Consider the following 27,952-nt stretch of genomic DNA (forward strand, 5'->3'; position numbering starts at 1 on the left):
TCTTTGTTGGCAAACTCAAGTGTGTTTATTTGGTGATTTTAATGCACTGAGTTTTGTTGTCCTTCTATATCACCTAGTATTACTTTATGTGGAAAGATGAATTCAAATAGTTATGACAATAACGATGGCTAACTTTGAGCAATGTGACAGGTTCCATGCAAAAGGACTTAAATGCATGATCTTATTTAGTTTTCTCTGCTAATCTATAAGATAGATACTATTTTACTCTTATTTCCAGTTGAGAGAACTGAGGCTTAGAGAGTTTATAGGAACATATACAAAGTCTCTTATGTATTAAGAGATAGGACCAGAATTCAAATTCAGGTTAGCTTGCTTCCAAAGCTTACTAACCATGGGCTATTATTATACCAGCACATTTATGGATGAGTCATATTTGAATTGTAAGTAATACAGATAGGTCTCAAATTAAATTTTTCGAAAATTACGGCATAAAATATTGTCATGCAAATACTGATCTTGACATGCCAAATGGTTAGTCCAATAATGCAGTAGAAACTAAAGTTATTTGCTAAATTAATCAAAAGTTCTGATTAAGACTTTTAGAGAACCTAAGCATTACAAAGAATATGGGATGCTTGGTTTAGCAGAGTTTTTTTGAATTTGCGCATATTGACTACAATGCTTTTTAGAAATTCAAGTATCAAATTATTTTTTAAAATTTGCTTTTTTCCCCCATTTCTGTGATGCCCTTACTTGTTTGGCACACCAAATACAAACATAGTCTGCCTTTTAGTTAATTCAACAATGACTAAGGTAATTTATATTTACAAACAAGAGCAGTAGCAATTGAAAATTACAGCCAATTCCCCACAACACTGATGATGCACTGATAAAACATGTCTTTTCTAACAATTGTGGGAATTTCAAAACTGCATGTGTCAGGCACAAAGGAAGCGTTGTTACGTAGCCAAGTGTTGCACAGAAGCCAGGCCTCTTTGTAGAATGTTGAATGACATCCTTGGTAAACTCTCAAAACGTGATGATTCTAGTTCTTGAATACTAAATTTGAATAACTCTTAAAAAATGAACTTTGTAGATTGTTAGTAGGTGGTCCTTTGTCACAAATAAAAATCAAAATCTAAGAGACATGCCGTTCATTGGTTATAACTCAAAATCTAAGAGACATGCCTTCGAACAAGTCAGAAGTGTCTGACTGTCTGCATCATCCCTTCATGTCCTGTCAATAGGACCTGTTGGTCCAGTATCCTGGCCAGAAGCAATCAGGGAAATAGAGGAGGAGGGGGAGTTTTAAAGCTGGTTGGCTTATCTATGTATTTAGAGGAAAGGGAGGATCTTATTAACATTAACCCATTACCTTTGGAGTATACATTATAATTTATGGAGTATTTCAGTTCATCTTGATTTTCATTTAAGTACTCAAAAGTAGGTGTGGGATCTTTATCAGCATCAGCATTTTACAAACAAGCACCAGAGAAGGAGAGTAAGTGACTTGCCCAGCATCATACTTGCTAATTCTTCACTTTTTTGAATGTTACCCTCTGCCTTTTTGCCTATGGGATAAAGTTTAAACCTCTTCTTTTTTAATAGATTTTATTTATCTGAGAGAGAGAGAAAGAACGCACAACCAGGGGGAGGGGCAGAGGGAGAAGCAGTCTCCCTGCTGAGCAAGGTGCCTGACGCGGGACTTGATACCAGGACCCTGGGATCATGATCTGAGCTGAAGGCAGATGCTTAACCGACTGAGCCACCCAGATGCCCCTAAAGTCTAAACTTCTTAACTAGCCACATAAAGCCCTTCATAATCTGGTCTTTGCCTATTTTCCAAATTTAATCTCCCATGTAAACTATGGCATATTTATTTGCCACTTGTATTCTGCCTTTCTAATCATGCCAAGTCTTGTGTCTCTGTTAATTGTGTTCAGGATTTCCCAAATTTAGGATTTAATGGGGTAGAAAGTCATCAAATAACCAAATAAATGGACAGTCCTGATAATTTTATATTTTGGCAAATAAGGAAATGATAAAATACCAACTTTTCATTAAAGACTTTATATGTTACCTCAAAATGTAGAAAGCACACAATCTCGGGGGAAAAAAACTGGCTGCTAATTAAAAATAAAATATAAAAACCTCATTCATCGCCTGTATTTTCCTCATTTTGCCAGAGACTGTTTGAAAAAATTATTCTGGACTGGCACTGGCCTGTGGTGTTTGGGAACTTTGTGCCTTTGTACACGCTGTTTTCTCTGTCAGGAATTCTCTACTTTTTCCCACGCCACTAGCCTTTGGCCTGTCTGACTAAATCCTCTTAGGCCTTCAATTCTCAGTTTACATGTTGACCTTAGAAAATCTTTTCCCATCTCCCTCCACCTGTTCTCTCCCCCCTCACCACCCTTCCAGTTATCTCTTCTTTGTGGCATTCTGTGCATCTTCTTCCATGCCCTGATAAGTTGTGCTGGGGTTTATTTACTACTCTCTTACCACAAGACCTGAGATTCTAGAAGACAGAAACTGCATCTTATTCACCCCCTTTCCTAAAGTTTAACACACAGTCTTTTGCATACAGTGTGTAATGAATATTTAACAGATGAATTAATGAGTAAATGAATAATACCTGTGTACCCTTCATGTCATTTGTTTGTGTCTTGTGTAACTCCCGTGACCTTCAGTTTTAAACGCAGAGGATCCCTTTGAACAAACACAAACACTCATTGAATTGAATTAATTTATGGGTTTTGACCTCATCAGTTCTTTTATTTTTCTTTGTTAAGGAAAACTAATTATGTTCTCCATTATCAGAGTGTCTGGGAACAGTTTGCAGCTGCTGTCTGAAATATCTTCATGGGCGTTAATGCTTCTTTCGGCCCTTCTGGTCAGGTTGTGTTTTTCTTTCTGTCTGTTCACTTTTGGTTTACCATGTTGATGATCACATTTTAATTTATTATTATGGCAAAAGGAATGTTGTGTCCTGCTATAAAGTACATATGGAGAATATTCAGGATTTTTTGTAGTCTGATCTTTCTAAATCTACAGAGGCTTAAATCCTTCACCTTTTTGTTATTGTTCTTTTTTTTTTAAATTTTATTTACTTATTTGAGAGAGAGTGAGTGCACACAAGTGGAGGAGGAGGGGCAGAGGGGAGAGGAAGAAGCAGACTTGAGCAGGGAGCCCGACGTGGGCTCCCCACCACCCTGACCCGAGATCATGACCTGAGCTGAAGGCAGATGCCCAACTGACTGAGCCACCCAGGTGCCTCCTTCTCCTTCTTCTTCTTTTTTTAAAATAATCTCTACACCCAACGTGGGGCTCGAACTCACAAACCCAAAATCAGGTGTCACATGCTCTACTGCCTGAGCCAGCCAGGTGCCACTCTGTTATTGCTCTTTTTAAAAAATTTTGTCAAAACAACTTTTTTTTTGCCTTTAAAAAAAAAAGATTTATTTATTTATTTATTTGAGAGAGAGAGAGATAGCACACAAGCAGGAGGGGCAGAGGAGAGGGAGAATCTCAAGCGGACTCCACGCTGAGCTCAGAGCCCGATGTGGGGCTTGATCTCATGACCCTGAGATCATGACCCTGAGATTATGACCTGAACCAAAACTAAGAATTGGACACTTACACGACTGTGCCACCCAGGTGCCCCACTTTTTTTTTTTTTTTTTTTTGCCTTTTAAAAATTTTTGTCAAAATAACTTATCTAGAAAAGCTAGCCATAGCTTCTCATAAGATTCGGTAGTAATACAAACACTCTCATTTGGGGACATATGACCTCTAGGCAATATAAGTTACTGGGTTGAGCATTCTTCCAGATCAAAAGATGACTGTGACTTGCATTTTTCTGATTGACTCTTAGTCAGAGGGCAACTGCTTCTTTGCCTTTCTCACAGACATGCCTCTTGTAGATAGGAAATTGCTGAGATCTCTTCCCTAAGGTTGTACAGCCGTGAGAAGCCCAGGCTTCAGTCTGGACTTGGACTATGCCTTGGAAGAAACATTAGCTTCTCATCTTGAAGCTCTTCCTTTGCCCTCCTTAGCATTCCCTTTTGTTATAAAAATAAATTATATTTATAGATTCATAATAATAATAACTACAACTATTTATGAGCACCTCCTATTTACTAGGTACTTTATACACCTTATTTACAATACTTTCAACTAATTTTGTCACCATTTTATAAATGAGAAAGCTGAACAACAAAAGGTTAAGTGGTTTGGCTGAAGCCATGCAGCAGCAAGTGGCAGAGTTAAAGCTGTATGACCCTAAAGTTTCTGTTATTTGCATTTCACCATGCTGCCTTCCTCATCAGGTGACCTGTTTCATAGCTATGTGGTTTTGTGCTGCTGCTTAACTCCTGCAAAGAGAAATAAAATATCTGACTCTTGGGACTGTTTTGAGAACTAAATGGGGTAGCACACATATGAAAGGACCTGGGATAGTGTCTTGTGCATAGTAAGAACAGAGTATTTTTCTTAATTTCTTGTTTTTCCTCTGGGTTTTTCTTTCTCCATTGACCCAACCCTATTCTCCAACCTCAAATTTAGACATCTCCTGATCGTCTGTCCTACATCTATTCTCTTTTGTATTTCTCTACAACATAATGTTAGTTCTCTTGGGTCGAGTATAAGGAATGTGGCTATGACTCAATCTTTCATTATTATTAGAATAAAAAATGTTGGGAACCAAAGTTTGAGCCTTGGGACATAACCACATTTAGGTGAGGAGAAGAAGTGCTATTTTGTCAGGAAAGAGAGAAAAAAAACCAAATAGGAGGTTGTTGGGTATATTGATACACTGTCATAGATATCCAGGGAGGAGGGGCTTGTTGGAAGGAAGGATTTGGTCAACAATGTCAAATACCACAGTGGTCAGGATGAATAAGAAGTGAGGAAAGGCCATTTGATTTGATTTGGTCATTTGGATATATTTGAAGACCTTGGAGAGGGCAATTTCAGGACAGCAAATGGGCAAGTGAAAAGGTTGATGAAGATATAGGGGCAGTAGTGCTTTGATGTGTTTGGTTTGTGAGAATTCTCAGAGAGAACTTATCATATCTTAAAGATATAGCATATTTGAAGGGATTTTTCCTTAACTTAGGACAAGTATAAGTATTTTTATGGACAGAAGTTAAGGATTTAGTTATGAAGGAGACTTTGGGGCACCTGGATGGTCAGTTAAGCATCTGCCTTCAGCTCAGGTCATGATCCCAGGGTCCTGGGATCAAGTCCTATGTCAGGCTCCCTGCTCAGCGGGGAGTCTGCTTCTCCCTCTTCTCCTCCCCGCTGCTCATGCTTTCTCTCTCTCAAGAAAATAAATAAAATCTTAAAAAAAAATAAAGGAGACTTTGAGGACTCCCTCTCCTCTTCTCCTGAGGCACTCCTTCTCACAAGTCACTTAAACTCCATCTCTGCTTCTAGGGAACCCAACTTAAGACAATTGATGCAAAAGGATCCTTCTTTTCATTCTGATTTTTCAGTTTCCAAAGATGGCAATGTAGGAACTTGCCTTTTCAGTTTCCAAAGATGGCAATGTAGGAACACACCAAATCTACAGCTATGTATGGATCATTTCTCCCTGAAAAAGATCTGAAAACAGATGAACTGTTTCTCCATAACAAAGGATAAAAAGACCACATTAAGACGGTTCTTGACACACCCTCAAAATGGGGACATATCAAGAATGTCAGGTGGTTTAGACAATCACAGAAGTTTGAGAGCCAACCAAGAGCTAGGCCAAGGTTGAATAAGAAAGTTCATCACCTACCCAAGGCCACTTCAAGACAGAGAGGTGGTTGTTTCACTTAATACATAGAAACAAACACAGAGAGTCAAGCAAAATGAGGAAACAGAGAAATATGTTCCCAGCAAAAGAATAAGATCAAAACTTCAGAAAAAGACCTTAATGATATAGAGGTAAGTAATCTACCTGATAAAGAATTCAGAGTAATAGTCATAAAGATGCTCACCGACCTCAGGAGAATGGATAAACACAAAGTGAAAATTTCAACAAACATAGAAAATATAAGAAAGTACCAAACAGAAGACATAGAGCTTAGGAATAAAGTAACTAAACTGAGAAAATATACTCAAGAGGTTCAACAGCAGACTGGACAAGCAGAAGAATGGGTCAATGAGCTAGAAGATAAAGCAATGGAACTCATCCAGACAGAACAGCAAAAAGAAAAATAATTTTTAAAAATGAAGCTAACTTAAGGGACCTCAGAGATAATATCAGGTGGAGTAATATTCACATTATAGGGGTCCCTGAAGGAGAAGAAAGAGAAAAAGGAGCAAAAAACGTATTTGAAGAAATAATGGATGAAAACTTCTCTAACCGAGGAAAGGAAATAGACATCTAGATCCAGGAATACTAGAGAATGCCAAATAAGATGAACTCAAAGAATCCACACCAAGACACATTATAATTAAAATGTCAAAAGTTAAAGATAAAAAGAGAATCTTAAAAGCAGCAAGAGAAAAATAAATTGTTACTTATAAGGGGAACCCCGTAAGGCTGTCAGAATATTATTCAGCAGAAATTTTGCAGGCCAGAAGAAAGTGGCATGACATTAAAATTGCTGAAATGAAGAAACTTCTAACCAAGAATACTCTACCCAGCAAAGTTATCATTCAGAATTGAAGGAGAGATAAAGAGTTTTTCTGACAGGCAAAGGCTAAAGGAGTTCATAATTACTAAACCATCCTTACAAGAAATGTTGACACACCTACAGCTAACATCATACTCAATGGTGAAAAGCCAAAAGATTTTCCTCTAAAATAAAAAACAAGACAAGGATGCCCATGTTTATCACTTTTATTCAACATAGTTTTGGGAGTCCTAACCACAGCAATTAGGCAAGAAAAGAAAAAGGCAACCAAAAAAAAAAAAAGCGGGCACCTGGGTGGCTCAGTTGGTTAAGTGACTGCCTTCAGCTCAGGTCATGATCCTGGAGTCCCTGGGTCAAGTCCCTCATCGGGCTCCCTGCTTGGCAGGGAGTCTGCTTCTCCCTCTGACCCTCCCCCCTCTCATGTGCTCTCTCTCATTCTCTCTCTCTCAAATAAATAAATAAAATCTTTAAAAAAAAAAAAGGAAAAGAAAAAGAAAAAGGCATCCAGTTTGGAAAGGAAGTAAAACTGTCACTATTTGCAGATGACATGATACTATATAGAGAAAACCCTAAAGATTTCACCATACAACTGTTAGAACTAATAAATGAATTCAGGAAAGTCTCAGGATAAAAAATATAAAAAAAATCTGTTGTATTTGTATACACTAATAATGAACTACCAGAGAAATCAAGAAAACAAACCTATTTGCAGTCACTTAAAAAGGAATAAAATACCCAAGCATAAAATTTAACCAAGGAGGTGAAAGGCCTATGTATTGAAAAACTCTAAGACACTGATGAGAGAAATTGAAGAAGGCACAAATAAATGGAAAGATATTTCATGCTCATTGATTGGAAGAATTACTATTATTAAAATGTCCATACTATTCAAAGCAAGCTACAGGTTCAGTGTAATCCGTATCAAAATTCAAATGGCATTGTTTTTTCACAGAAATAGAACAGATAATTCTGAAATTTACATGGAACCACTAAAGACCCTAAACAGCCAAAAAAACAATCTTGAGAAAGGAGAACAAAGCCAAAGGTACCGTGCTCCCTGATTTCAAACTATATTACAAAGCTCTAGTAATTAAAACAGTATGGTATTGGCATAAAAACAGACATATAAATCAATGGAACAGAATAGAGAACTCAAATAAACCACACATTTTTGTTCAACTTTTTTTTTTTAAAGATTTTATTTATTATTTGACAGAGAATGAGAGAGGATGAGCACATGAGAGGGGGGAGGGGCAGAGGGAGAAGCAGACTCCCCTCCAAGCAGGGAGCCCGATGTGGGACTCGATCCTGGGACTCCAGGATCATGACCTGAGCCGAAGGCAGTCGCTTAACCAACTGAGCCACCCAGGCGCCCTGTTCAACTAACTTTAAGACAAAGGAGGCAAGAATATAGAATGGGGAAAGGACAGTTTCTCCAATAAATGGTGCTGGGAAAACTGGACAGCTACATGCAAAAGAATGAAACTAGACTATTATCTTGCACCATACACAAAAATTAACTCAAAATGGATTAAAAATTTGAATGTAAGACCTGAAACCATAAAATTCCTAGGAAAAAAACATAGGTAGTGGGGCACCTGGGTGGCTCAGTTGGTTAAGTGACTGCCTTTGGCTCAGGTCATGATCCCAGGGTCCTGGGATCGAGCCCCTCATTGGGCTCCCTGCTCGGCAGGAAGCCTACTTCTTCCTCTCCCGCTCCCCCTGCTTGTGTTCCCTCTCTCGCTGTCTCTTTCTGTCAATTAAATAAATAAATAAAATCTTAAAAAAAAAAAACCCAAACTTTAAAAATAAAAAACACAGGTAGTAAGCTCCTTGACATCAGTCTTAACAGTGCCTTTTGGGTCTGACCTCAAAGGCAAGGGAAACGAGCAAAAATCAGCAAATGGGACTACATCAAACTGAAAAGCTTCTGCACAGTGAAGGAAACCATCAACAAAATGAAAAGGCAGCCTACCAAACGGAAGAAGATATTAAGATATTTGCAGATCACATATACTACATGTGGTTGATATTCAAAATATATGAAGAATGCATACAACTGAGTAAAAAGAAAAACAAAAAACAAAACAAAAAACCAACCTGATTTAAAAAAAAGGCAGAGTACCTGAGTAGACATTTTTCCAAAGAATATATACAGATGGCCAACAGGCACATGAAAAGATGCTCAACATCACTAATCATCAGGAAAGTGCAAATCAAACTATAATGGGCTATCACTTTACACTTGTCAGAATGGCTGTTGTCAAGAAGACAGGAAATAAGAAGTGTTGGTGAGAATGTAGAGAAAAGGGAACCTTCATGCACTGTTAGTGGGAATGTAAATTGGAGTAGCCACTATGGAAAACAGTCTGGAGGTTCCTCAAAAAATTAAACATAGAACTATAATATGATCTAGCCATTTTACTACTGAGTATCTTTCAGAAGAAATGAAAATACTAATTCAAAATGCACTCCTTTGTTAATTGCAGCATTATTCACAATAGCCAAGATATGGAAATAACCTAAGTGTCCATTGATGGATGAGTGGATAAAGAAGATGTGGTATATATTTACAATGGAATACAACTCAGCCATAAAATAGGATGAAATCTTGCCATTTGTGACAATATGGATGGACCTTGAGGGTATATGCTAAGTGAAATTAGTCAGACAGAGAAAAGGAAATACTGCATGATTTCACTAATAGATAGAAATAAAGAAACAAAACAAACAAAACAAAACAAAACCAGACTTGTAGATGCAGAGAACAGATTGGTGGTTGCCAGAGTGTAGGGTGGTTCGAGGTGGGGATGCAAAATGGGTGAAGGGGATTAAGAAGTACAAATGTCTAGATATAAAATAAACAAGCCACAGGGATATAATGTACAATATGGGGAATATAGTCAATAATATTGTATTCTGTATGGTGACAGATAGTAACTAGACTTTACTATGTTGATCATTTTACAATGTATATGAATGTTGAATCCCTATGTTGTACAACTGAAACTAATATAATATCATATGCCAATTATACCTCAGAGAAAAAGGAGACTTGAAGATGCTGGAGAGCAAAGATAATTGGTTGGTTAATCTATATAAATTTTGAAGAAATCCTGAGATTATAACATCAAGATCAGAGAGAAAAATCAAATTAATCATATTTTTCTCCATGTGGTTGTATTGTTTTTTAACTTATAATTTCTTCTTTACCCTTTTTAATATTTTCCAGATTTTCTATACCAATCATGTTACTTTTTATTTTCAATAGCTCTTAAAAATCAGATTTAAAATGATAAGGTAATGTAAGTTCACAACACTAAAAAGGCATAGAAACACATAAGATGAAAATTAGAAGTCCCCACATACCCTAAAACCCCATTTCCATTTCTTAAAAGCAACCACCATCAAGATTATTCTTGGTAGCACACAATATTTTAAAATCAGAAAATACTGAAAAACCACAGTTAAAGTTAAACTTGAAAAGGATAATACTGCCTGGCCTCTGATTTCCTGACCCCTCTTGAAAGACTAATAAAATTATAAGAGAGGAATATAAATAGGAATAAACTTGTAAAAATGAAGAGAATGGAAAAGGAGACAATAGCAGAGAAAAGACATCAACAAAATTTTAGGAGATGAAAAGCAGATGGCTCAGTGATATCTGACCAGGAGAGCACAGAAATCTAAAACTTGCGTGCTTGCAGCTGGGAAGCCAGCAAGAAGGGAGCCAGTTCATGTTCCAGAATTCCCGAAAGACTCAGCAATTAGAGGCGAGTGCTGATGACACTAAAAACAGGAGGATTGGTTGGAAGTGTTCCACATCTCCCCTTACCCACAAACACAAGAAGTTGCCCTTGCACATCTGTTAGAAGACTGGGGATGAAACAGAGACTCTGGATGTGGGACATCAGATGAAAACAGGGGAATTAAGAGAAAGGTTGTGTTATGAAGAGTGAGACCTCAGCCCCACCTTTTCACTTAGCTCCCAGAATGTTATCAATTAGGCTTATATCTTATCAAGAAATTGGGAAGTTCTTCTCTGGGGAAACTGACTAGTGTAAGAGAAAAAGCTGTGGATACTGACATTTGGGGATCCCCTCATGAAATGTCTGGATCCCTGCTGGATCACACTCTGATGAGGCCTAGCAGTTGGTAATCACTACCCAAGTATAAAGAACTTTCATTCAGTTGTTTAGTACCTCATTCTTAAATGTAAACAGGCAGCTGTGGATCTGTAAATATTTCTAGAAAGCTTCTACCATGAAAAACAGAGAGCAAAATGAACCAAGAGAAAAAACATACACCAAACAGACAATGCAGGAACCAAGAGAACACATAAAAAATGTTCTAACTGGGATTCTCACACACACACACACAAAATACATTGTATTCACAAAGACTAAAAAGCTATGAAATAAAACTTTTTGAAGATAAAAAAGAACTTTTTGATATCAAAAATGTGGTAGTGGAAATTAAAAGGTCAGTAGACAGATTTGTAAGATAATGTTTAGGAAATCATTTCCCCAAAAGTAGAAAAGAAAAAGAAGTGAAAAATAGAAAAAAAAAAGAAGTCTGGATAATAGGAATTCCAGTAAGAGAAATAAAAGAAAGGGAGAGTAGAAGTTATTAAAGAGATAATAGAAGGCTGGTTCTATCAGAAGGACCTATTTCCTGGTTGCAAGGGACCACCAAGTGTCCAGCAAAATGAATGCAAAAAGACCTACCTAATGCATATTATTGTGAAATTTCAGAATCCCTTGTTTAAGATCTTAAGAACTTTCAAAGATGAAAAATGACTATAATAAAGTGATTAGATGTCAGTGATGCTAGATTTCTCAGCTAAAACACTGGAAGCTAGGAAACAATGGGTAGCAACCTTCAAATCTGGGGAAAAAAAAAAATTCTAAATTAAGGTTTTGTACCCAGCCAAACTAAGAAGTGTTTTCAATATTCAAAGGCTCACAAAATGTATTTTGCTTTCACCCTTTCTCAAGAAGGAAATAGAGTATATGTTACACCACAATGAGGAAGTAACAACAAAGGGAAAAAATGGATAGAGGAGACTGGGTAATACAAGGCAGAAAAGAGGAAAGCAGTTCCCAAGATGACAGGTGGTTTATCGAAGTTGTAGAGGAAACAGCCCAAATTAGAGCAGAGCAGAGGCTCCAGAAGAGATGTTTCCAAGAAAAAAAATTGAGCAAATTGATTTCCTGATGTATTTGACCACATTGAGAAAATGTTATAGTTCTTTGAAGAATGAGAAGAGGAATTATTGAAAGGTACATAATACATGAAGCAAATGAAAAAAGTTAGGCAGTAACTAACTCCAGGAAGAGCAGATTTTAAAAAGCCTACAAGAAAGAAAACAGAGTGATAGTATATACTGCATGACTCAGCTCTCAAATTATACTTGGAGACTCATTATACTATAGTAATATTTCTTTAAACAGTTTTTAAAGATTTTATTTATTTATTTGAGAGAGAGAGAGAGCATGAGCAGGGGGAGGGGCAGAGGAAGAAGCAGACTCCCTGCTGAGTGGGGAGCCCAATGTGGTGCTTGATTCCAGGACTCTGGGATCATGACCGAAGCCAAAGGCAGACGCTTAACCAACTAATCCACCCAGGCACCCCTTAACTAGACATTTTTATGTAATTCTGTAGGGAATGTAGGGTGAAGAAAGTCTGTGTGTGTCTGTTTGGGGTAGGATTAGAAAGTGCTATCTTCATCTTCCATAGTAGTAAGTCAGTAGTACAAAAATTTGGAAAATAAAAACACAGTATTTGAATGATAATCAAAATATGAAAACTGTTGCCTTTTTGATCTAGATGTGGGGGTGGGGAATATGAAAGAATCTTATTTTGTTGCCTTGGGGTACTTTATTTTTTTTATTTTTATTTTTTAAAGATTTTATTTATTTATTTGACAGAGAGAGACACAGTGAGAGCGGGAATACAAGCAGTGGGAGTGGGAGAGAGAGAAGCAGGCTTCCCGCCGAGCAGGGAGCCCGATGCGGGGCTCGATCCCAGGACCTGGAATCATGACCTGAGCCGAAGGCAGCCGCTTAACGACTGAGCCACCCAGGTGCCCCACCTTGGGGTACTTTAAACTCTGTACATATTTTGCTTTGCTAAAAATAAAAATTTTTTAACAGATGATATAATATCTTCTTTGAGGCAAGGGGACCCTATTAGTATATACCCTTTAACTCAGCAAATACTTTTAAAAATTTATCCCAGGAAAATAATTGTGGGTGTGTTCACAAATCTAAGCATGAGAATGTTTACCACAGAGTTGTTTGTAGCATCAGTAAACTGTAAGCAGATTAAATTCCCATTTCAAGAGGGCAAGCACTGATCTCATCTTGCTTAGTGCTGTATCTTGTTTAGTATCTTGTGTCTCTGGAATTGTATCTGACACATACTAGGTACTCAATAAATATTTGTTGAATATTTACTAAGGGAATAGTTGAATTAATTCATAGGAAAAATGCACACAAAACAGTCCATTAACAGTGGTTATCTCTGTCAGGAGGGATTATTTGTGATAAATTATTTTTGCCTATTTTTCTAATTTTATTTTTGAAAATTTCAAAAATTAACAGTTTAAAGTTATAAATTTCTAAAATTTAAAAAATGGTACGTTAACATTTTAAAAGCAACCACTAATAAAGAGGAGAGTGTTGGCAGTCCATGGAGGTGAGGCTGAGATTGTTTTATAACTATACTGTATTTACTTCTGAACTTTGTGATGACTCAGACCAAAGGACCACTTAAAGCGTCAAAATAACTCTCATTGTTTGATAAGTGAAAGCATACATTTTTATGTGATTAGAAAGAAATCCTCCTGACACTAAAGTCAAAGAAGAAGTTATGTAGATAAACAAGACCACAGGAACTTAATAGACATTATCTTCAACTTCAGTTTTATGGAAAATTAAATGCTATTCTTAATGTAGCTCTTTCTTACACTGACCCTCAAAAAAAGCGTAACTTTGTATGGCTTGGTGAAGGCATTTAGACAGGTTGATTAGTTAATTCGGAGACTTCTCAAATATTTTTTAAAAGATTTTATTTATTTATTTGACAGAGAGAAACACAGCAAGAGAGGGAACAAAAGCAAAGGGAGTGGGAGAGGGAGAAGCAGGCTTCCCGCTGAGCAGGGAGCCCAATGTGGGGCTGGATCCCAGGACCGTGGGATCATGACCTGAGCCAAAGGCAGATGCTTAACCACTGAGCCACCCAGGCACCCCAGACTTCTCAATTTTTACATAGGTTACAGTTCCAAAAGAGTTTTTTAAGGCCAAAATTACCCATTTTTAACCTTTTGTTACCCAATACATTTCTACCCAATGGAGTGTGGGTTTGTTCTTCTACTTTTTGTTTTATAGCCAATTTGGTACATTTTCTCCAAATGGTTAGGTGTTGTATTCATTGAAGGATTTTGAGGCAACTAAACCATTTCCTTCATGATCTCATGTGAAGGATTCCTTAGCAGGTCATCCCTCAACACTTGCCCCTGTACCCTGTAAATGGGCAGGTTCAGAGTGGTCTTGAACATAGGCAGGCATCCCTGGCTTGTTGCACATTTTCATCAGCAATAGTTGAACCATTGCTTTCAATTTTTTTCAGAATGCCCTACCATTACCCTAAACTGTCATTGGGTTAATAGACATTTGGCATCTGTGCTTTTTCTTCAGCAATAAACGCAATCATTTCTGACTCCTCCAGTTGTATGCAATCTTGTTAACCCCTAAGCCCTGAATACATCATAGTATGTTTATCTGGTCTCTAATTTTCAGCCTCTGCTTATCCTTTATCCACAAACTAAAAAAAAATTTCCATTTCATCTATTATTTTCTTTCTCTTTTGCAAATTGTTTCTTTATTCGCTCTTTGTCAAATGACTCATTTCATCTATATTTGTAATATCCTTTATTTTCTCAATTGCTTTCAGTTAAAAAAAATCATCTCTACTCTTGTTTCCATTTCCAAGCCTACGCTTCTTCTGAACTGTTGCCATCAGCTCTCTCAATACCTCTGTACTTTTCTGTCATGATGGGGGTCAATGATATTCACAAAACAATTCAAAACTAAGTACAAGTGTAGTGAACATAGCAACAAGGTGAGGGATAATGGGTGGATGCGATGAAAATGCCTGCCTGATTCTTTTCACAATATGTTGGTGGTAAGCTAAGTTGACACGTTTGACCTGGAAAATATCTCTGTCCCCATCTATGAAAGTTTATAGGGTGGATATTTGAAAATAGTTGCTTTATTTTTTTTTAAAGATTTTATTTATTTATTTGACACAGAGAGAGAGAGCACAAGCAGGGGGAGTGGCAGAGGGAGAAGCAGGCTTCCCGCCGAGCAGGGAGCCCGATGCGGGGCTCTATCCCAGGACCCTGGGATCATGACCTGAGCCGAAGGCAGTTGCTTAACCAACTGAGCCACTCAGGCGCCCTGAAAATAGTTGCTTTATGTAATGTGAACAGCTGACTTGCTCATCACTTGACTTCATATAAAGACTCTAGCTCCGAGTAGCAAATGAGTTAACAAACACATCCTTTCATCACTCCCAAATTCCTGTTCCTTTAACCACACATTTAATGGGAACTAGGTGACAGTCAAAGGTTGTTGACCACCTGAAATGCTGATGTTGTGCTGAGTAAAGAGAGACCCGTATGTTTTAGAGAAGCAGGTGGTACCGTTAATATTCTGTTAAGAAAATTGAGAATTCCTGGCTGTGTTGTGTTGTTATACAGACTTCCATCCTGTGGAAATGGGTCAGAGCACAAAGCCAAAATTTTTCTCAGAAAATAAATTTGAATCTGTTCAAATACTGGAACAGTTACTCACAGAAATAACAGAAGTGTGTGCTTTAAATCATAAAAGAGACAATTAGGGTCGGGAAAAATTTCAGGACAAATGCTCCAGTCCTGCATCTAATAGGCAGTAGAGCTGAGGTGAATTCAGGGAACTTGACTCCTGAACTTCACCCCCTAGAATTTACTGCTCCCCTGGTTATCTTAATGTTTGTTGATTCAGTTCCCAAGTTTAGAAAAATCTGTGTTTTGGAAAACCCGTAATGCAGTTGTCTCCTCCTTTTTGTTTGTTTTGCCTTCCTATAACGTTGTTCATCTTTCACAGAAATAATCTCAGACTTAGGTGTCATTAGAAAAAGAAAAGATGTTTCTGAATAGAATTCTTATATTTAATACATAATGGCTGGCTTCCTAGTACAATTGAGGAGCACCATTGACCATGATTACATAAAGAAATCCCTCCTGCATTCCATCCTGCTGTGTAAACCTGTACATTGGAGAAATAACCCAATTATAAATAGTGTAATTTGTAATTTGGAGTATTTGCCATTTAGGCAAGTTTAAAACTCAGTGGAGTATGGGGGTTTATGTGTGGACTGGTGGCTGTGATCTGAATCTTATTTTCAGAATGCCATGTTCTCCTGGACAACTGCTCAGCTGCCATCTGGATTGGACACACCTGCCCTTTCCTATGCTTCTACCCAAACCTGCCGAAGTGAATTCACTGCATTCCTCCTTTTAGATTTCAGGCCACTGAAAACATACTGTCCAAATTTGGTGCATATCCATTTAGCTATTTTGCCATGATCCTGCTAATAGACTAAGAGAGAAATAATTTTATTTATAAAGATTAAACATATATAATAGGAAAATTTTCTTTGTCTTTCAAATCCCTACATTTTTCAAAAGGGGGAAAAAACCCCAAAACAGTACGTATAATGGTTTTCTCATTTGTAAGTATAATGGTAAGTGATTAGAGGAGAATGAAAATTGGATAGCCGAAGGGTGAAATTGCTCTGGATAAGAGAGAGGTGATGGAGAGAGGATGGCTGGGTTGGGGTGAGAGGGAAGGATAGGATTGTGTCTGGGGAGAGACAGGCATCCACTGGAAGATTTATGAAGTTCGTGGTGTGGTGACCCTGCCCCCTCCATTACAATTTCAGTAAAATCCAAATATCTTTGTATGATTTTGGAATTGGATTTATTCTGGAGGATCTGTGCTTGATGCCACAAGAAGGTTAGTGGTGCAGGTAAAAGCCACACGTACACCACCCTACATGATCCTCTCCCCCTGACGTGCTCGCCGCATGCTGTCTTTATTAGAGCTTCACTGGTTTCCTCCATGTTTTTGAACATACCGGGTAGACTCCTGCTTGAAGGCCTTTTTGCACTTGCTGTTGACTCTACCTGAGCGCTCTTCTCCCAAATAACCACATCCTCGCAGAGGCGTTGGTGGTATAGTGGTTAGCATAGCTGCCTTCCAAATAACCACATCCTCACCTCCTCTTCTTTACTCAGTTATCCACTGACAGTGAGAACTTACTTAGCCCCCTATTGAAAACTGCATCCCCTGGCCCCAAACCACATCTTTTATCTTGTTTGTCTAGCTCCTCCATTAGAATTTAAGAGGGCAAGGTATTCCCTGTCCCCCTTCCCCAATCTGTCCCTACTGCCTAGGATAACACTGGGCACGTTGAAAGTGTTCAGTAAATATTTGTTGAGTGAATCGAATAATGACTGCTGTCCAAAGGAGCCCAGTTGCTTCCTGTTACCAAAACAGCAAACAGGCGATTCTCAAAGATTAATATTAGAATCTTTCTAGCTATATAGATAAAGGCATAAGTAGGAAGACTGAAGAAAAGCATTCATTGAAATCCTTCCTGGAAAAAAATTTATGTGTTTTAATTCAAATAATGATGTGTAGATGTTAAGCACATTACAAAACAAACATGTATTAGGGAAGACTGGATCATCCTTGAAATATTTATGTTCCAAAAGTTCCTCCTTTAAGTCTGCTGTTCCTGTTTTAGAGAAATGCAAATTACACATGGCAGTAATCTACCTTTCTTTGGAACACTTTTCCTTTCTTATGCAGTCATTTCAAATGTGAAGAATAAAATGCTGCTAAATAAAAGATTATTTGCTGTCTTCAGTAGTATACAAGAGCTGTTTTTCTGTTTTTGTCATCCTGGCAAATTGTCTAGAAGATTAATCTTTGAAGAGACTTTTTATTATATCTGTAGAAAACATTATTTTAAGCAATAATCTAATGAAAGTATTTCTCCTCCACACCATTCAAGACAATTTTACAGGAAGATAAGATGAATACAAATCTCTACCCTGTATTGAGTGTGTATTTTGAGTCTCTTGGGTCAAAGATGTAAGCTATTATAGGGGTCCATCCTGTGAACAGAAGGTATTGCCTTTGTCTCAGAGAGGGGCCTGTCACCACTTGCTTTCACTCTCCTGCCGTGGGTAGGGCTCTGCCGCTCATTTGGAGCAACTGCTACAGGTTCTTGTTCTATATCCTGGACGCTCAGTCATGGTGACTCCTGACTTTCAAGCTTGACTTTCAAAACTGACCATTTAAGACAAAGATTCCTTTAAGTTAGGAGGAAAAAATAACGATGTTGGCTCAAACCCTACCTCCCATAATCTTGGTGAAATCTGCCATTTACTTACCTAGACTAAGAATTATCTCTGATTTCTCTGTAGGCCACCAGATTCTTCACTTAAAGAAAAGCCCTCTTTTATTTGATGCTAACTGTTTAGCTTCTAGTTTTAATAGAGTGAACATATAGTTTATCCAAATAGGGACATGTTTAGGAATGGAAGGGAGGTGACTATTAATAATTACAACCTAGGATTGTGTGAGGCAAGCTGAGTATTATGGTTCCTAACTATGAGGGAGAGTGAAATGAATACTTATTGAAACCATGATATGTGCTAAGTGCCCTTGTGGGTGCGTGCTCTCTCTCTCTCTCTCTATATATATATATACACATAAAATATATAAAATATAAAATCTCACTTTCAAAGCCATCCTCTGACGTGGACCTTGGGCACATTTTCAACCATGAATCTGAGGCTCTGAGACACTAACTCAAAGAGTTAACATATAATAGTCTAAAAGGAATTTTAGGAACTCGATTCAGGAGAGTTTACAATAAGGACTATTGATTTAGCTATCTGGAGGAAATACATTAGATACATTTTTGGCCAAAAGCCAGGCGTTAAAATCAATAATTGACTGAAGTCAGATATCACTAGAATAGAAAGAACTTTTTGAAGACAAGATTAAACCTGAAACCTTATCAAATATTTTAAAAGTCAAATCTTGAAAATTTGACGCTACAATGAAGGAAACAGACTTTATCAGCACCATCAACTGGTGGGCCACTCCTGTGGTTCCCGTGCTGTGGGTCAGTGATCCTAAAGGGACACTGACTGCAATCAGACTAACCTTTAGTGCACAGGATAAGGAACTTGGGGTTCACCACTCAGCAAATCTCAGAAATCTTTGGCCTGTTATTACTGAGCAATGTTTACCAGTCTACAGCAGTTATTTTGACAAGCTTTTGTTTTTTTGGTCTCCATAGACTAAAACCATAAGGAATTGACTTCACTTTGAGTTTTGGTTAGTGAGAACAAAATGCGCCTTGAGATTCTCTTGTTTCTCTAATATTTTCTTCTTTTCTTCCCACTTGTTATTTATTCATTCAATCAACATTTATTAAGCACCTGTTCAGTGTATCAGGCATTGTTTCAGGAGATGGGGATACAACAGTGACTCGAAGACAAAAGTCTCTCTCCTCACGGAGTTTACATTCTGGGACTTGGGGAGACAGACAATAAGCAAAACTTTAAACATACAGCATATAAATAGCGTTAAGTGCTGTAGAGAAGAATAAAGCAGGTAAGGGGGACGTAAAGAATTCTCTATTATGACTGGGTCATGATGATTTCTCATGATGTCAGTTTTGGGAGTTTTTCTTTCTCATGGAATTTTTTAGGGGCAAATTTGGCATTTAATTCCTCATGATAAGATACAAAGTTTCCAACTAGGACTTTTTTTCTTGAACAATTCATTGTCTAAATGGAATTAAGTAACTGAAAATTACATGTAGCTCCTAAAGTTTAGCTTGTTAATATTTTGAATGCTAGCCCATCAACTAATTCTACAAAGATTTGAATTATCATGTAATCTCAACCCTGTTATTCTGCCTCACATTATTATTTAAAACTTCATCAATATTTGTTGGCAGAAAAATGCTATAGTATTTTTCCTAAAGTTATCTTCCAAACACACTTTTCTCTCAACATATGCTTTCACTGACAATTTGTTCTCCTATGTAGTCAATAATGCCTCATAATTCAAAAGTACATAAAATTAATAAATTTCACAATAAATTTATTATCAGCACTTTCTTCTTACAGAGATACATTTAAACTTCCTCTGACTGATAGAATTTCAATATATAAAACAGATAAAGAGATTTTCACTCTGGTTACTTCTAAATTGCTCATCAGAATTTTATTTTGTTTTTACTTTTTTATTTAAGTGTAGTTGACATACAGTGTTACATTAGATTACTTTCAGGTGTACAACGTAGTGATTCAACAACTCTAGATGTTATGCTGTGCCCATCACAAGTGTAGCTGTCCGTGTCACCATACAATGCTGTTACCATTCCATTGATTCTATTCTCTGTGCTGTACATTTTGCTTACCGGATTTTTAAGTTGCATATTTAGTTATAAACTGTAAACTCCGACAACACTTCCTGTGTGTATTGCTCACATCAGTACCCTGTTTAGATATTATGGTGATATAAATTTTTACACAAACAGTTGTCACACGCACATTCAGGGACGCAGAAATGGCATTGAATTGGATGTTTGGCTACTTGACCGCTCAGCCTTCCAGTAGCTGGGTATGAAGCTGAAGTACAATAGCAGCTTTTGGCCAAACATGAAACAGCAGTAGAGCTCCCTTTCACCCCTACTTTCTCAAATTTAGTCATTCCTCGGAAGGGGCCCAGTAGGGAGAGCCATTGGACTGACAGCTTCCCAGCCTTCTTCATCTCTGGTGACTAAAGTGTTGAACATGGCATCTGAGAGAGTCTCAGCAAGGTTCATTTTGATACTTGGCATTATTAACTGAGTGAGTGGGTTTTCACCCTTATTTGCCTGTTTAGTTTCCCCAGTACCTTAGTCTTCCTTGCCGGTGGACACAATCAGTGAAGGTGGTTCTTTTGGCTTAGTTGATACGCAGGGCTGTCATTAGAAGGGGATGAGAACCTGAATGAGTTTTTAGCAAGTGGTTCCCAGGCTTCATATTTACCTTCTCCATGCAACTATGGCATCATTTGATATGAACTCTGCTGAAGCTTGAATTTGAATAATAAAAAGTATTTAAATTTTGGCTCCGCTACTCAACTTACACTCATCCGAAACTTAATAATCTGACCATAGCAATGCTGTAGGAAGAGATGTAAATTTGAGTCCATCTAACACACATTTTATTAATAATTAAGCAAACACTTATTAACCTAATGAACTTGAACAAGTCTCTTGGCCTGAGCTTCAGTTTCATTACAAGTTTATGATAGTGTAATTACCTCTTAGTTTTTTTGAGGATGAAAATAGGAAACCAACGTTAAAGGGATATATAAGCTGCCAGACTCTAGACAAAATGAGGTGTTATTATATGGCTGTGGCCAATTTTTCCTCTTTGTAGCACTTTGTACTGAATGGCAAGTTTAGCTTGGTTTGGAGGTGAGAGCTATGGTCTGGTTGGAAGTACCAGACATGAGGTTAAAAAAAAAACAAACCAAAACAACAGAACTGGGAGCAAAGCCATGCCCCACCACTTCACTAGTTATGTGACCCATGATAAGTTCCTGAAAAAAGAATCTTAAAGCTATTTAGCTCCAAGGTCATTCACTGTGAGGATGAAGTGGAAAAATATCTGTAAAGGCACTGGGTACATTGCAAGTGCTTGGCCATTGTTTAGAAAGCATTTCTTCAGGGCAGAGAATGGTAAAGGTGAATCAAAAAGGTTCTGAACAGGCAGCATGCAGAGGAAAAAGCCTAACTCGTACTGGTGTGACCTGAGTAAGTTCTGTAATGGCCCTAATTCCATTTCCTCAGATATGAATTGGGAGTAATAATAGTTTCTTAATTATCTCTTAGGGTTATTGTAAAAACTGAAAGTGGTAAAATATCACCAGACCTGTAAGAGTGGCTCAAAGATTTAGTTTAGAGTCATGTCTCTGGTAATTCTCCTTATTTCCAAAGATTGTCTTTTTTTATTTATTTTTTTAAATCTTTTTTTATTATTATGTTAATCACTATACATTACATCATTAGTTTTTGATGTAGTGTTCCATGATTCATTGTTTGCATGTAACACCCAGTGCTCCATTCAGTACGTGCCCTCTTTAATACCCATCACCAGGCTAACCCATCCCCCCCACCTCTAGAACCCTCAGTTTGTTTCTCAGAGTCCATAGTCTCTCATGGTTTGTCTCCCCCTCCGATTTCCCCCCCCTTCATTCTTCCCTTCCTGGTATCTTTTTCTAAGATAGTCTTTTTTAAAAAATAGATTTTATTTATTTATTTGAGAGAGAGGGGGCATGAGCAGGGGGAAGGGAAGAGGGAGAAGCAGACTCCTTGCTGAGCAGGTAGCCTGATGTGGGGCTTCATCCCTGGACTCCAGGATCATGACCTGAGCTGAAGGCAGATGCTTAATGGACTGAGCCACCCAGGCACCCTCCAAAGATAGTCTTAAGCCATGTCTAATTTTATACTGATGGAATGTAGTGTCTAGGATACTCTTTTGACAAAATGCAGGCAAGTCACTCTAACTTGACTGCCTCCATTTCAGGTCACCTTTTGGGTGATGAAACACTGAGAAGAATCAGTGAAGATGAAGGAGGAGAGGAAAGAGGCACAGCTGGTGAGAAATGGAAAGATGATGTCAGAGCAAGAAGTGATGAAAATTCTAGCAATTTTTTTTTAAGTAGGCTTCCATGCCCAGCATAGAGCCCAACACAGGGCTTGAACTCACGACCCTGAGATCAAGACCTGAGTTGAGATCAAGAGTCGGATGCTTAACCAACTGAACAACCCAGGTGACCCACAAATTCTAGCAACTTTGATAAGATGAAGGCTTTCTTCCTGAGCCCCTCTCCCCTATCCTTTCTTTCTTTCTTTCTTTTTTTTTTTTAAGATTTTATTTATTTATTCGACAGAGAGAGAGGGAGACACAGTGAAAGAGGGAACACAAGCAGGGGGAGTGGGAGGGGAGAAGCAGGCTTCCTGCACAGCAGGGAGCCCAATGCGGGGCTCGATCCCAGGACCTCGGGATCATGACCTGAGCTGAAGGCAGACACTTAACGACTGAGCCACCCGGGCGCCCCTCCCCTGTCCTTTTTGTGGAAACCCTTATAAAGAGGAAGCGAGGGGCGCCCGGGTGGCTCAGTCGTTAAGCGGCTGCCTTCGGCTCAGGTCGTGGTCCCGGGGTCCTGGGATCGAGCCCCGCATCAGGCTCCAGTCTCCCCGCTCGGCGGAGAGCCTGCTTCTCCCTCTCCCTCTCTCTGCTGCTCTGCCTGCTTGTGCTCTCTCTCTCTGTGTTAAACAAATAAATAAAAATCTTTAAAAAAAAAAAAAAAAGAGGAAGCGAACCAAAGCACGTTGGGAAAAGCCCCATGTAGTGAGGAAAGTACCAGGGCCCCTGCCTGAGGAGGCAGGCCCCGGACACTGACTCAGTGTATTCATTTCGGCAGCGAAGTTGGGGCTATGTAATAATGACATGTATTGAAATTGTACAATGTGTGCCACCTGGACATTTTTAGTGAATTCTCAAAAATAATGTCAGGCCAGTTGTGAAGCTGAGATGTTCCCCAGTTATGGAGTTAGTAGGTGGCAGAGCCAGGATTTGAACCCAAGTACTCCACATTACCTCTGCCTTTCAGCTTTAAGCTTCTACACCATGGTGGCCAAAGATGTCTGAGCAAGCAGGTCTGTGGGGGCACCACTCAGAAGTGATTTATGTTAGCAGTTTGTTTTATTGGTCCTTCTAAAGGTAGAGCTGAGGAATAAGCTACTTTACTCCTGAGAGCTCAGGGAATAAACAGAGTTGGTTTCTGACAGGTTTTTATTTATTTATTTATTTATTTATTTTTTCTGACAGGTTTTTAAATTGAGAAGAATGTAAATATTGGCTTGTAGACTAGTAACAGGGCTTCCATTGGAGGGGCAAGCAGAAGAGCAGCCTGTGAACTAGCCCAGAGGAGTGAGGTGACCCAGGAGACCCTGGTGTTTCGGATGCTAAAGGAGTGGGGATCCCTTCTCAAAGGTCCTGGTGCTAAACTGTGCCCCGTACTGCTAAGAGGTCAGACCAAACAAGAACCAAAAAGGCCCATGAGATTTACCAGTTAGAACGCAGATGGCTTCACTAGTGTTTGAAATCAAATCACTCATCTCATTCTGTTTCTATTTAAAAGGATTTCCCCCAGGCGTCGTTCTTTAATTTTGTCCCCAGTTTTGGGGATTGTGCCTTCTTTTGGGCCACTCTGTGCATCCGCTACTTCATACAGCTCGTGTAAAGTGGCTTGTCAGTGAAATTATCCCCCTGATCGTTAAATTACCATGAAGATACACTTCTGCTGCAGCCGCATAGCTCAGCAGTCTCTAGAAGACCCTCCAAATCTTTTCTGGACCAGGTTGTTTAAGTCAATCAACAAATCTGCAATTATAATGATCATGTTTGCCTTCAAACATATTTTAGCTGCATCTGAGAGCTAATGTTTTTTTTTTTAACTTTTTTTATTAAAAAATATTCCAGTCATGCATTTTGATGGCTGGAAGAGTGAATTAATAGTAGTCTAATCACCCTGGAGACACAGATGCTTTTGTGAGCTGGCACTGAGGTAAGGCTGCACATCTCGGTGGGAATGGCAAGTGAATGAGTCTGCTGCTCGCTTAACCTGCTGTTCTTTTCTCTCTCTATTTTCTCTCCTAGGAAACAGATGGAAGACTGCTGTGACCCCGCCCATCTCTTTGCTATGACTAAAATGAATTCCCCCATGGGGAAGAGCATGTGGTATGATGGGGAGTTTTTATACTCATTCACCATTGACAATTCAACTTATTCTCTCTTCCCCCAGGTTAGTATAGTTTGTTGTTGCCTTTCAATTTAGTTTCCTGTGTATCTTGATATCATAGGGAAAAGATAATTGAGTTTGCCTAATTAATCAGATCTCCTTCTTTTCATCTCCTCTCTTCTTTTCTTCATTATAAATGTTTTTCTTTATAGCTGTCACCTTTTTTGGTGAAGAAATCACATAATGTTTCCATGCAGGGGGAGAAGTAATAGTTTTCCTAGCCCTTCTGATTTGAGAATATCAGGGCTCATATGAGCCCTTCTCATATGAGACTGAAGGGAGTGAGCAGAGAAGGAAGCAAGATCAGGAATTGTGGAATTCTCGTGTTTCGAGGTTGGCTGTGGAATGATCTTGAAGATTTGCAATACTGGAATATTTTCTTAGGACTGGTGTTGCTCTCGGGGACTGGGGACCATATGGTCAAAAGTTTGCTTCTTAGAGCTCTTGGATCTTAACCCTGTGGTTAGACACTGTTCTGAAGTGGAGGAGTGGTGGATAGGGAGAGAAAGGATTCCACTGCTTTTGAAGTGGTCTAAATCAAGCCTTGTTTACTTAAGGTTTTTCTTCTTGGTTTCCTGAGCAATGAAATCAAATGTTTTACTAAAATATATGCAGTGAAAGGGAAAAGTAGAGAAATCGTTATTTCTAGGGAGCCCTAGCTGCAGTGGGGGATGGTTCTTAGGTGCCATTAGGGAGAAATGGAGAAATGAAGCTTGGCCTCACCAAGTCTTCAAGCCACTCCTGGTTTGGCCAGATGATTAGGCAGAAAGGGAATTCACAGTTAGAGTTCGCAAACAGAGCTGGACCTTTCATGTACCTGTATTAATAGCGATGAGTCTTCAAAGGAGGGAGCCGATGAAGCTGAGACACAGGCCCCGCCAAATCCAAAGACACATTTTCTATGAAATAGCCTATCTCTGCTAGTTCATCTCTAGATGTGTTAGTTGAACTTAATGGTCTTAGTGTGTAATGATGTTTTTTTAAAAAATTTTATTTTAAAGTAGGAAAATAGAAGGTTGAATTCATGGCCATCATCCATGTGTTTTCTCTCTTCTCCATTTGCCCTTGGGAGGCTTCTCAGTGTCAGAGGAAATGACCAAGAATTATAAAATGTGAGATTGAATTTCTTCTCCATTTCTTACTAACCAAATGCCCTGCTAAGTCACCTAACTCTTCTGAGACTCAGCTTTCTCATCTGTACAGTGGAGAGAGCAGCGCCTGTCCTCCCACCTCACCGAGTTGTAGTCAGGATCAATGTGGATAATGCATGTCCATGTACTTTGAAAGCACACAAAGCATGATGTCGATGTCCTGGTTCATATATCGCATCTTCAGATTGAGGAATGAAGGATATGATTGCATTCATCAGGGTTTAAGGCAGGGAACAGGAATCTTCCTAGGTATTTTTTAGCAGAAAAATATTTCTTATTGGGAATTAGGTGCTTTAAAAAGCATTAGAAAGAATGGAGAAGTGGTAGTCAAGAGGTGGCTCCTGGAATTACTTAGTTCAAGAATTTACTGCCATAAGTGTGGTTAAGAGATCAGAAAGCCCCGGCTGCCATTGCCGTTAACAATAGTCACAACAGTCTGTGACAGAAACAGGGCCAGGAAGATGGGTTCCTATTCATCTTCTTCCAAATCTCCCTCAAGTGCATCTAATGGGGAGGATTAATTTGCATCTGGAACATTAGTTGCAGAGAAATCCAGGAGAGGCAGTTTTTAAAACAATCAAGCTTCAGGGCGCCTGGTGGCTCAGTTGGTGAAGCGACTGCCTTAGGCTCAGGTCATGATCCTGGAGTCCCGGGATCGAGTCCCGCATCGGGCTCCCTGCTCAGCGGGGAGTCTGCTTCTCCCTCTGACCCTCCCCCCTCTCATGCTCTCTCTCTCTTATTCTCTCTCTCAAATAAATAAATAAAATCTTTAAAAAAATAAAATAAAATAAGACAATCAAGCTTCAGCAGGAAGCTAGGAAAAAGATGGAATAGAGGGTGAACAGGCCAATCCATGGTACCCTTTGTGTACAAAACCTGATATCAACTTGCTATGAAGTGAAGAAGAGATAAGGAAGCAATCTTCTTTAAAGCTCATCAATAGAAAAATTTTTAAAGAAATCCAAAATAGTCTTTTTATACACAAGGGCTTTCAGTCATCCCAACTGACTTCTAACTTTGTGCTAGCAAATAGATTTGAAGAAAAAAATGATTAAAGAAATACAAACTAGCCTCCTATCTTATCTGTCAGGTGCAGCAGTAAGATAGCAGGAAACATTTCCTTTTTAAAGCGTGTGCACATGAATTCTGTGCTTCTTTGTGCTGGTTGCAAGACCAAGGAACCATCCCTGAATAATAAGGAAAAATGTTTTGTCTTAGGAAGCAGAAGTCATTACATCATTGTGTGCCTGCACAGTCATGACAAAGAGCTAAACCAATTCAATGAATAGATGTTTTTTTTTAAAGTTACGCGTGTATTTTTCTGCTGAGATTCTGAAATGACTAATTTATAGAAATCCCGGAAAATCAGTTTGCAGCAATAAAAAGGATGGTATATATCCCTGTGCCCTCACTTCATTATTATTACTTAGTGAAATATTCCTACATTGTTATCAGGAAGCTAAGTTACCGGTTAATTGATATGCTTCATTCATATTCCTGTGGGAAGAAAGTTGTGTGCTAGTTAGGCAGAAAGGCAGCTAAGTGGGCTAGGCTCAGTGTTGTTGGTTGAACAAAGCATTCCTTCTTTCCCTGAATTTCAGCAAAATAATGCCAAATCACTCATTCTATAACTCAGATGTATAATTCTACATCACATTTTAAATTATATAGTTTAAACTGTTAATCTTAATTTTATTACACTTTTCCTCCTAAATGCTCAATATATGTTAGCTGTCATCATTATCGGTATTCTGTTGCCTACCTTTATCCACTGTTTTTTTCTTGCTCCTGGGGTTGTTGCCAAGAAGCAATACAAGGTCCTCCATGTATTGTGCAAGGCCCTGCATCAAGGCTGGAGGATCCAAGGAGGGTCCAAGGAGAGCCAGTGTGCATTTTATTTATTTATTTATTTATTTATTTATTTATTTATTTATTTATTTAAGATTTTATTTATTTATTTGACACAGAGAGAGAGTGCATAAGCAGGAGGAGTGGCAGGCAGAGGGAGGGAGAGAAGGGCTCCCTGCTGAGCAAAGAGCCCAATGCAGGACTTGATCCCAGGACTCTGGGATCATGACCTGGGAGCTGAAGGCTTGAGTGGCTTAACTGACTGAACCACTCAGGCGCCCCACCAGTGTTCTTTGAGATGCCAGAGTGAATCTCCTTAATTATGATTCTTTCTTTCTTTCTTTCTTTCTTTCTTTCTTTCTTTCTTTCTTTC

General features: G+C 38.6%; 1 protein-coding gene across 1 annotated transcript in view; it reads left to right on the forward strand.

Annotated features, from left to right (window-relative positions):
* The window catches only part of ST8SIA1 (ST8 alpha-N-acetyl-neuraminide alpha-2,8-sialyltransferase 1), a 144,459-nt gene that overhangs the window by 26,161 nt on the left and 90,346 nt on the right, over window positions 1-27,952 (forward strand). Inside the window, exon 2 of the mRNA XM_035028081.1 lies at window positions 24,439-24,583. Within this exon, the coding sequence (XP_034883972.1) occupies window positions 24,439-24,583 (145 nt within the window). The remainder of the gene's footprint in view (window positions 1-24,438; window positions 24,584-27,952) is intronic.

The sequence above is a fragment of the Mirounga leonina genome, unplaced genomic scaffold (genome assembly GCF_011800145.1).
Source record: "Mirounga leonina isolate KUSES-001 unplaced genomic scaffold, KU_Mleo_1.0 Mir_201, whole genome shotgun sequence".
Classification (NCBI taxonomy): Eukaryota; Metazoa; Chordata; class Mammalia; order Carnivora; family Phocidae; genus Mirounga; species Mirounga leonina.